Consider the following 11,883-nt stretch of genomic DNA (forward strand, 5'->3'; position numbering starts at 1 on the left):
TCCCTTTGTGTTGCCTTCCTACATCATGCCTGTATATGAGGTGAAGTATAGGCTTTCATATAAATCAAGCTTCTCTTGAAACTTTTAGAAAAAAACATAGAGGTATGAATTGCTCAAAAACTTCAAGAAACACATAAATTCCTGAGGAAAGATAGTTGATTGTTGAGTCATATTCCCAGGTCATCAAATACTGATGCTTTTGGAAGCTCCAGGAAGTTACATTTGTTGCTTTGGGACCCCAAAAATCAAAAATGCATATTTTTCCTCTTAACTGTAGTGCTATTTACCTATCTAGATTGTTTTGATTGTCTGAGTTGCTGAGTTTTGACCACAGAGATGTCTGCCTTCTCTCAAATTAAATGAACGTGACAGTTCGAGATGTAAACATTAATGGCAACCTCCTCGGCCTAGCTGTAACATTAGCTAGCTTAGTTAGCTTAGTCGGCTATGAATAGATAATTGTCTGTGCGATGATACGTTGTACGTTGGTAGGAAGAAAATAGTTCCAACATGAAACTTCTCACAACATCTGTGGATTATTTTGAATAAACAGGTCATTTCTTGAAAGAGACATTGTTTTTTTAAAAAAAAAATGTATTCTTTGATGGCGCTTTACGCACCACAAGCCATGTGCCATGGAGTTACGTTATAATTGAGAGAAGGCAGACATCTCTACGGCCGATACTGCCGAAGCTCAGCAACTCACACCAACACAATCTTAACAGATAAACAGCGCTACAGGTAAGATGTATGTATTTTTTGATTTTGGAGTGAAATGTCACTTGGAATTCCACAGAATGTCAATTTTGTTTTGCACAGCTTCATTTAGAAATGACAGTAATTTTTAATTTTTTTTTTCCCGTCAGCAAGCTTTTTTTATGTTTACTATCTGAGAATCTTTGGTGTTTAGCACCACCCACGTTTATACTCTGCTGCTCTGCTACTCTCCCAACAGAATTAGAGGGTTACAGAACTAATGAAGCAGAGTTAGAGGCCATACACTTGCATATTGATTTTCAGCTGTAAAATCAGAATCATTCATACACGTGTCCTTGCTATTCCACAGCTTGCATAGAGGGGGCAACACTGAGAAGTCACACTCACTCAACACTGAAAAAGAAAAAGTTGAACTCTCTCTGCCTCACTGTCAAAAAACCTGATGCAATACTGTCAGATAGTTCAAATCAATTCATATCATTTCAAAATAATTTACATTTAAGAGTGATTTATCAATAAGTAATAGAGTGTAAGAGACACTACCATTCCCCAAACAAGAATCATCAATCCAATGAAGCAGTGATATAGACAGAGTCGGTACGCTCTCTGCAGACACAAGACCGCCATTTGAACCCTGTCATCGGGTTCTCATAGTTGCCTAGCAACGCACTCCCTACTCAGCGACAGTGTGCTTGATTGGAGAAGAGGAGGAACGTCCCTGAAACCCTGAAAGTCTTCTTCTGCTAGGAATCAAACGGTGATGGCAAGGTAAAATAAACACAGAACAGTCAGAGCAGGTGCCTGAGTGAATTATGACCTACTGAATGAAGACGGCAAGGATCTTAATAAACTTCTGCCGAAGAAAAATCCTGAGACAGCCCTGACAGACAGGCTTGATAAAAAGTAAGCTGGATGGTGAAGGTTGACTTATTACACAGATAGGAAAACGGTGCAGTACCTACACTTTCGAATGAATCATCTATGATTGTCAGTTAATAGTGGTAATACATTTTCCTGTTTTCAATGTATACAAAGTTGTGCATTAAAAGGTGGGAGTTTTGGTTTAATTCATAAACACTATAATGAAATGCATGACTCATTTACAGTATCATTAGGTCTCAATATCCCTCCTTACCTCCCCTGGGACCAAGAGTGCACTTGGGGGGAAAGACCAATGAAATTAAACAAATTATCAAAAAATGAGGTGTGAGAGAGAAAAAAAAATTGTATAGAAGCAAAATAAGTGAGACATACTCTTTTAGAGACTGTGTGAATCAAGAGTCGAAATTCCCAATTTATTTCAGCAGCATCATTGCTACCAAGCATATAACAGTGGTATGTTAAAATTATCTTTCAGAAAACCGCTCCACTTCAGGAATCAGATGAGGCAATAAAATGTATGAATGTAAATTAATTGTTAGTTAATTAATTAATTAATTAATTAACTAGATTAAATCAATTCTAAATAATCAATTATTAATACAAATAATAATTAGCAAATACTGTCAAATATGATTATATAATATAATAACTGATTATTATTAATTGATCAGTAGTTATTAATCAACAAGAAAATCAATTTAGTAATGAAAAAAAATCACTAAAAAATTTGGAGAAAAAGAATAATCATAATACTTAAGTGAATAGATTTCTCTCCCACTCCTCATTTTGATAATTTTATTCAATTTTGTGCATCATCTTGGTGGTAAAGTGTGTGGCAACAGTCACAGATGCAGTATGTGGCGATTTCTCTTCTTGGCTCTGTTTTTCTTGATGTTATAAGCAATCACTGATCAGCCATTGAGAAGGATTTTCATCTTTTATTCCATTTCAAAAATCTCATTCATCTCTTCCCTCACCTGTGAATATACTCAAAACTTCGACAGTGAAGAATCATGATGGACAGGCAAGTCAAACTGATCACCCTCCCGTGCATTTGGCTCCGAGCAGATGATGGGTAGGTCTAATAAAAATATGTCTGATGTCTTAAAGCTGCCGTTTGCCCTGCAACACCACTAAATGTCAGAGAGCACAGGAGAGCGGGACAAGACCGGGAGAGACAGAGAAAACGAGAGAGAGGGGAAGGAGCGAGAGTGAGCGGTGGTGACATGACATGTTTGGCCCTGAGGAAGTGAAGCAAAGAGGGAGTGAGGCAGAGAGTGGGAGAGAGAGATGGAGGGAGACGGAGAGAGACCAGCCATGTCCAGTCTCACAGTCCACTGGGCTACACACGTCAGCACACTCCATCCATCATCTGGCTCCAACTCACACACAGACACACACACGTACACACACACACACGCACAGGACGCACTTACACACACAGGGTGACTCCTAATGGCCTTTTAGATTCACCATTTCCCTACAATTCATGCTTGCCTGCACTGCTAATGCACCTAGGCTACCTTTACTCAAGAAGCGTAAGCTGTTGCTTTGGCTACTACTTTGACAGAGAAAGGACTTGTATCCTGTGTTTTTTAGAAAAGGACTTTGACCCACGTGGGCCAACATAGCAATCAGTGGATCTTTTGTAGCATTGGATTTGTACAGTTGATATTTGGTCAAATATATTTAATAAATAGATACAAGAGAACCCTAGAAGAAATAACTGTTCAAAAGAAAACAATCCTGACAAAGACACTCTGGATATACTGTACCTGATGAGTCACTGCTACAAAAACTTTGCCTGCACTCACTAATTATTTGAGTGATAGATAGTCTTCTACACACCTACATGGTGTCAGCAACATTTACACCCTTTTTTTTTTTTACCTGTTCTGTTTCGTAAAAAGGAGACAAACGTGACAGACAGTGAAGCGAAATTGAACCAGGCAAAGTGGAACCAAACTTATAAAAAGATGTACCCACTGAGCAAGGTCTTGGCCAGAGAATTTTGCCAAATTGATTAAGAGAAAAATAAAAGAAATAACATCATTTTTTTTCTAAAGGATTCAAATAAGAGTTGAAAAAATTCATTTATGGAGTTCATTTTCAAATTTTTTTTTTTTTTCATGAAGACCATGAAAATTCTTAGTTTTATTTCTTACCTAAAAGTAAAACAAAACGTGATATTACTATGGTGACGGAAAGCTACAACCTGGTCAAGTGAAAGAAAAGGGCGCTAAGAAAATAGACAGCCTTGCAAAAAGTCCTTCTACTGACTCCTTCGCAGGTGCTAACCGAAGCAAAGACTGCTATCACTAGCTGGATGCTATCTGTCTGCTTCACCTCTATTGCTTTCCAGTCATTATTGCCCTGTCCCTGGGATATTGGACGCATTTTTCATTCGACTGTAGGAGATTGGCAGTGGCTGGGAAAGGGGAGCTTTGAGCTAGAGAATGCTTGAGTCAGACAGACAGAAGGGAAGAGACAGCACCGTGTAGGGGAGAGAAAAAATCTCATGTCTTCGGAGGATAAGTGGATGATGTTTGGCCCCGGCGCTGGGTAGAAATAGAGGATAATCTTGGCCCAGTAACCTGTGTTTTGATGGCTCAGTGGATCGAGCTTCGAAAACAGAAAGATGGAAAGACAGAACCAGTGAGGTATTATTAATTTGAAAAGGAGTGGAGTGCAAGTGGGTCGGACTGTGTCGGTCTCTTCAGTGAAGTAACTCATGATGTTCAGGAGATGACCTTGAACACAAGTACTTTGGAATACTTCAGTTCTTTTAGGACACTATTTTTAAAACTGACAGAGATTAGATCTGTAACATTTTATATGAAAAATTCATAGGGTGAGCAGTTGAGATGCTGCAACTTAGGGTTAAGTACAAGCTTTACGTGTGCATATACACGCTTTCCAGTAACAAAGGTAAACGCAGATGTGGTCTAAATTATGTGCAGCCAGTTCACTTGATAGTTCACAGAGAATAATTTCAAAAATCATTACAGTGAACATCAAAACAAAACAAATTCTACTATCTTTCCCCCATTATCTCTTTACCTCTGGTCTCTCTCTTCAGCTCTTCACCGATTAATGCTTCCTGTTGTTTACTTGTCATCTACACAAGATGTGGCTCAATACAGTCTGCCTGGCAGGGTGGATTCTGACAGACCTGCATAACAGTGCACACTCGACCCAAGCGCCTTGAAACAAAGGCATTTAAAGGCCCAATGCAATATTGATGTCAGGAATAATGTCGCTGAATGCTGGCTATGAATATTTTATGGGACTATGCACTCTCCCTGACACACATGCACTCACACATAAACAACACACACACACACACACCACACCTGACTGTGGGTGCTAGGAAATGCTGGGACAGAGTTAAAATTAAGTATAGGAAACAGAAGCCATGTGTCGTGAGAAAATTAATTTAGAACAGCCCCCATTCTGCAGAAGGAGCATAAAAGCTATTTTGCACTCCCCCTCTACTTTGCCCACCACTATTGAAGAGATAACTGCAGTGTTCTTAGTGTTACGACCAAGCACACTCTCAAAAGTAGATATCATTGTTTCTCTCGCCTCTGTTGTTGTCTCTTCAAACATCATATCTAGTACATAAAACTCCAGACATTCAGCCATTTAATACACTGGAAGAGGCAGGGTATATTGTATACCCTGTATATCTACCAGGGTGTCTTAAGGAGCTTAAACACTTGGCTGACATTAGAAATTAATTTAAGTTTGTATAGAACTCTCACCAACTGATTATATCTGTTCTGTGTAAGACCAAGTAATAGACAAACCACAGACAGTAGATATGGTAGGAGATTGGACAAAATCAATAACTATTATTGTTTTACTCAGAAACTCAGCAGCAATCAGCAGCAATCAGCAGCCGTCTACATTTTTTTGAAAAAAAGAGTATTTACAGTTCAATAACTATTATTTTTACACTTAAAATGGCCCTATACACCCCAGGATGGGAGCACTTTTATGGAGCAGGTTTATGAAAGGCAAGAACCATCAATTGGAAGAAAGTGCTTTGTTGAGAATTACATCTTTTCATGCAGAAAGTGAAACACTTACATGATCACACATAGTATACAGATATCTTCAGCAAGAAAAGCAAAACATAAAATGTACTGCTGAATAGAGCTGCAGCAATCATCAATCAATTAGTCAATTAGCGGGCAACTATTTAATTAATAGCCAAAACTATTGTGGCTCGAGTTTGGCAACGCGGTTGTCACTAAGAATTACTATATTTGGACAAGAGGGTGGAGGTGGGGAGGATATCCTGACTGGATCTGACTGGGAACGTGAGGGAACACTGTGATAGTGTCTTGTCAATCACAAGGTAGCCACGCCCTAAACCATACCTTGCTTTATCATCTATTTTACTCTCAATGGGACCATATTTTACAAAATGAACATCATGCAGACCATAAACTCATTAGGAAACTGTTTACTGAGGTCATAAATCAAGTGGGTAGGAGGGTCATTATCTCATTAGTTTACATACAATCAGACTTTGTTTTTAAACCAATGGAGTGGCCTCCTGCTGGCCATTAGAGAGAGTGCAGGGTTAAGGCACTTTCGCATATTTTAAGCAGTTAATTATTGCCATTCGGTGCTGTTTGTGTTTTGCAGGATGTGGATAAGGTACTGCTGGGTGATCGTTACAGGGTGTTAGGGATGATTGGATTCACAGTAGATTTCAGGTTGCTGATGATTGTTTGGGTACATAACGTGGTTAAAATGTTGCAATATAAATAAAAGATACCATGATTATTATTGTTATTATTTTCATTATGAGTATCACATGCATTGTTGTTATCATCATTATCATTACTATCAGCATCATTTTGGGTCAGAGGGTGCTGTAAAGTTACTGGGATGTGCTAGGTTCTTATAGTGGAGGCAGTTAGAATATCATGAAGAAATAATGAATGCAAGTGCAGTTGGAGAATCTGATCAAAGACTATCAATGTTGCTGATTCAGACACATTTTAAAGGAAGAATCAGAACTCCCAAGACACAATCCTGGCTAAATCAGGCTGGATTCGAGAACATTTTGTTTTTTAATAACCTGCCAACTTTCTTACTCTGCTAAAAATGAGTTGGAGGTTTTGTGTATGTGTCAGTGTATGCATTTCTGTGTGAACAAAGATAAAAGATAAACAAAATGTAAAAAGCTGTAGGCTAGACTATCTGTCTGCGATTGACCTGGGAGCAATAAAGAATTTACCAGGCTGGCCGGTTAGCGGGGAGGGAAAGACAGTAGCTCTGAGAGAAGGTCAGTGTTCTCACTCAAAATTCTGACATGCAATTATATTGCACCGGCTAACGCAAGCTGTTTGACTACAAGCTGAAATAATAGGGAGTTTCACAACGACAACTAACCTTTAAGGACTGGACACTCAAACACATATGCAAGTCATGCACGGTAGGAGAAATTGAGAGAGAGGGAGGTAGGAGACAGTAAAAGGATAGAAAGGAAAGATTGATTAACAGGAAAAGAGATGGCTGGAGAAATACAAGAAAAGTGGAGAAACAGAAAGGAATAGGATATGGGAGGAACAATAAGACAAGAGAGGGAAGGAAAGCCTGACAGAACAACCCAGAGAAGAAGAAGAAGTGGATCGAATGGTGACGCAGGATGAGTTAGGTTGAAGGTGGAGAGACAGGATGGTGTAAGAGTTCTCTCCCCCCTTATCCCTCCTTCTCTCTCATCCTTTTCTCTGAGTCGTTCTGCTCTGATGCCTCACAGAGAAGCGGCGGAGGCAAATCTGCTCCCTGCAGCCGCTCCTCGCAACAAATGAGTTTAGGCTGCACCCAAATGAACTCCTCACAGAGCTCTTACTTCACTCCTACCAGAGCAAAACATGCAAAGCCCGATCTCTGGAGTTCAAGTATGGCCCTAAAGCCAAACAGAAGAAATACCGCCTGATCTAAACGCCGCTGTTCCTCCGAATTCCCTCGATCTGTGTACCCTACACAGCAAAACTGCAATGGATAAAATGGAGAAATTATACTAAGTGTGGAAATAATTAGATTTTACACGAGGGCAAATTGAATGTGTTGGTGCCTTATGGAGATCTAATGTCCTTTAACGAGGCATAATTTTTAGGTTTATTTTGGCAGTTATCTCCATTTTACTGCTGTTCAATTTAACACCCTTATCCTATTGTGAAATAACATGCATAAATTATTCATGTTTTTTATTTGTTTTTTCAACAATACTTTGTCCAAAATATTTTTGGCTTGTAATTCTGTTTGGCAAAAATAAAGTGTGCACAAACCCAAAGAATGAATTAAATATGTTGTAGTGTAGCTGTACAGGGTTAAAGGAGCATGTATGAGTTAAAAAAAAAAAAAGCAAAGGGGGGTGGGTCCTGTTAGCCTATGTCTTTACAAACAGACAGGCTCATGACCTTTGTTGTATCTGATCCCCATCTCTCTCTGTCTTCTCTGTCGAATACAAGCAAAAATGCACAAAACAGAAGCAGCAAAAAGGAAAAATGGGGAGTGGAGTATGTGGCAACGGGACTTCTGGCAGTTGTGTTTATAACTGGTTTACAGATTGGTTTAACAGAACTTTGTTATCTGCATTTATTTATTCAGGGCTTGTGCAGCTGTTTCAGAGTAAATTTAAAGCTCTTTTCAAGCACTTTGAACGTACTTTAATGTAAACGTTTATCATCACATCTAAATTGTTACTGTAAATGTAATTTAAAAAAACTGAAAATTTAGACCTTTAGACCGACAGCTATCAATATATACTGTTAATTTGTTTAGTTTACCAGCTTTTCATATCAACTCAATTATTGTTTTCCCAACTTTCAAGACTTTGTACAAACCCTGATTTTATCTTGGCTGCTTTTAAAAAACAGACAAAACCGCAGCATTTGTTGGGGTTGAACACGACCTTGAGATTTTTGGCCTCATGTATCTTGTGTGTGTACATGTATGTGTGTTTGTTTGAGTGACCTGGGGGTTCACATTTTCTTCCCTGTGTTCAAGCTGTGCAGCAGTTTCACTGCAGGGTTCAACAAGTTCGACCAGTGAGGCACTGTGCAGTCTTGTTAGCTGAGCTTTGATACTCTCACACACACACTCTCACACTCTCTCACTCACACACACACACACACACACACACACACCACACACACACACACACACACACACACACACACACACACACACACACACACACACACACACACACACCAATTTTTACCTCTTACTTTGTTTTGGAGAAATGGCTAGCCAGTCTCCATGCCGAGTGTTCCAACACAGCAAAGGACACAATCAATGTGCCTTGTTTGCCTTCAACGACCAAAATCGTCCCTTAATTACTGCCTGCAGTGTTGAAAGGTGAAATACCATTGCAATTTAATTATGGTTTGACAGCCCAGATGAGAAAAAAGGCTGTGTTTTCCTCTCATCTTTTCAATTAAAAGAAAGCATCTGCCACCTTTATCTGCAATAACTACAAGGAAAAGGTTCAAATGTGCCCAAAAAAGTGGAAGGAAGGTGGTGGCAGTAGCAGAAAGTTTTATGCTTAGTTTGTTTCTAGTTTTATTTAGACTTTAACTTTTCAACTCTGTTTTTGCTCTGCTCAATCTAAGAGCATTAGAGTACCTATTAATGTAATTTTTCCTTAAACTGTATTTTATATTTTATACTTCTCTTTCTAGGCATATTCCCTTAAATGTTTCTGTTACATTTTTCACAAAATACTTTCAGTTGTTTAAGTGTTACACTGAATGTGACCAACAATCAGCAGGCGAATATATTCACAAACTAACTTGGATGAAAATAGTCTGGCCCTGGCCCTGACTCAGCTTGTATTGAGAGGACATTTGAATGAGATGAAAAGATGCTTATACTTTTAACTTTCACTGTCAATCTATCTTACTTCACTGATTTGAATAAAATAAAGTACTAGACAAGAAGGTCTAACAGCTTGCATACACAGGAGGTGTTTCAGATGTGTGGTTTTTTTTTAAGTCGTCCATCTCGGTGTGTCGGATTGGAACAGATCCTCCCTTTTTTTTTTAAGAATCCAGCAGTCTGTACCATTTGGTCTTCTGGGAATCATCTTTATGAACACAGATGGTGGTAAATGTGATGTAATGTTAATATGAATTATGGCAAGAAAGGACAGTTTATATGAATCTCCAAACATAGTGGAGTAGTGGAAGTGAGGTGACGAAAAACTTGGTAGTTGTCAGAAAACGTGAAAAAAGAGGAAGGTTTGCATCAGAAAAACACAACTGGCCGCAGTAACGTTTCTTTACAACAAAGATTTTTTGATATTTAAATTTAATTACATTAGCAAATATTATCTGCCAATTCTAAGATATTAAATGTGTCAAGCTAAGCCACAGCCTGATATGGTCGGGCTTGAATTGTGTTCAGATGCTGGCTCATCTCTGTATCATCTGAACAAACCGTTTATGTCGGTTCTCGCCACTTAAATCAGGCTTTATGCAAATTTCAGTAAATGTTTTAGTGGTTTCCATTTCAGCATCATTAGATTTTAATTTATTTTTCAATACCCGATCGTAGATAAAACCCACCACTGAACTGCGCCTTTTAAATCCCAGAATGCACTGTGATAGCTTTCCCATGCATTACTGCCTGCCAAACACACACACAAAAACACCCTCACATGAACACAAATAGAACAAAAACAATGTGGCAAAACAATCAAAAGAAAAAACAAATGGCAGACAAGGCTGCATGAAAAAAACAAGATTAATATACACCTACACATATACACACAGTGCTGACTAACTGATGATTGCTTATTTACCATTTCATGTTCAGTTAAGTCTTCTTCAGTGAAAACGCAGCCCGTGCCAAGCGTGAACAAAAATTGAGGGCTTGAAAGCCACCATGATTTCAATTATTTGCAGGGAGGGCATAATTTTGAAGCACTTACTCTTCTGAACAGACATCAATAAGCAAGCTGCAGGAAGAAGTTACATCAAAAAAATAAAATAGCCAAGAAAAAATCAATAGACACAAATCATTTCTCAAAACCACTCGTTAATTTCTCTCTTCTTGAACAAGCTTCAAAAAAGAGGCTAATCGCTAGGCTAACACTTCCTCCTCCTCCTGGCTATAGAAACGTTGTTTTTTTTCCCCCCCACACAGTACAAGGGTGTGTTTCGTGGCTAATCACAGTCTGCTGGAGATCATCCAGACCTATTAAAGGGGGGTAGCTACGCGATTATCGGACATTATGGCATGTGCACCTGCTTCTTTTGGATAGGGTCGAGTCGAGTCGAGTCAAGGAGGGGAGGGGAAAGGAGGGGAGAGGAGAGGAGAGGAGAGGTGTACTCCTTACATGAAGAATGCATTTCTTCATCAGGCAGGCCTAATGTATCACCCACTCAACACCCAGGAAATTACCTCAGGATAGCGCCCTCCTTTCACAGACATGATTAATTGATCCGGAGAGAACAAGAGAAGGAGAGAAGAGGCAGAGATAGAGGGAGAAAAAAGTGCTGATTTGCTTCGGAAGAGAGGTAGATTGGAAACACGGTGGGGATCGGAAAAGACCGGTGCTGACCTTTTTGACTATTAATGAAAGCGGGAAATGGTCGTATCTGAAAATGTCTTCGTTTTCTAATGAAATCCCAGAACAGGAATTGACACTAGTGCAGTACCATGATTCAATCTATCATGATCTAAAGAAGGAAGGTATGGGAGCGAGGGAAAAGAGAAGAGACAAACTCCCAACATGTATTAACCCCCAACATAGCAACACCAGAGATTCTGACTTTCAATAAATCCAAGAATCTTAATTTCAACTCCAAAACACACATCATAGGAATCAACCTGCTTCTAAGATAAATAAAATGCTTTGCAACACCAAAAGGTTTTGCAGAGGGTCATAAACAAAAACTGGTTTACCATTCCACACCAAAAGTGTGTGTGTTTGTGTGCATGTGTCTAACCAGGCTTGCAGCTCTTGCTCAGCCTTGGCCCTGTCCTGCTCCAAGTCTTTATATAGCTCATCAGTGATCTTCTTCCTCAGGGCCTCTTCATCAACTGGGGAAAAAAGGAGAGGAGAGAAAGAGAGTTAGTGAGAGAGGTTTGTAAGTAGAAAGCTAATGTTTAAAGACAGGCATATTATCTTTCTTAAGACACTGAATAGTCATACCATCTGTAAAAGGTCAAAAAAGGACTTGTTTTTTATTTTATTTTGATAATCTATTAATTGTGTAGTCATTCTTAATGCAAAAATTACAAATATTCCACAAT

General features: G+C 39.0%; 1 protein-coding gene across 2 annotated transcripts in view; it reads right to left on the minus strand.

The window, feature by feature from the left end:
- Positions 1–11,883, minus strand: part of chchd3a (coiled-coil-helix-coiled-coil-helix domain containing 3a) — a 73,222-nt gene that overhangs the window by 50,849 nt on the left and 10,490 nt on the right. For both annotated transcript variants that reach the window (XM_073481025.1, XM_073481024.1), the window contains exon 4: positions 11,577–11,670. In XM_073481025.1, coding sequence (XP_073337126.1) covers positions 11,577–11,670 — 94 coding nt within the window. The remainder of the gene's footprint in view (positions 1–11,576; positions 11,671–11,883) is intronic.

This window comes from Pagrus major, chromosome 14 (assembly GCF_040436345.1).
Source record: "Pagrus major chromosome 14, Pma_NU_1.0".
Classification (NCBI taxonomy): Eukaryota; Metazoa; Chordata; class Actinopteri; order Spariformes; family Sparidae; genus Pagrus; species Pagrus major.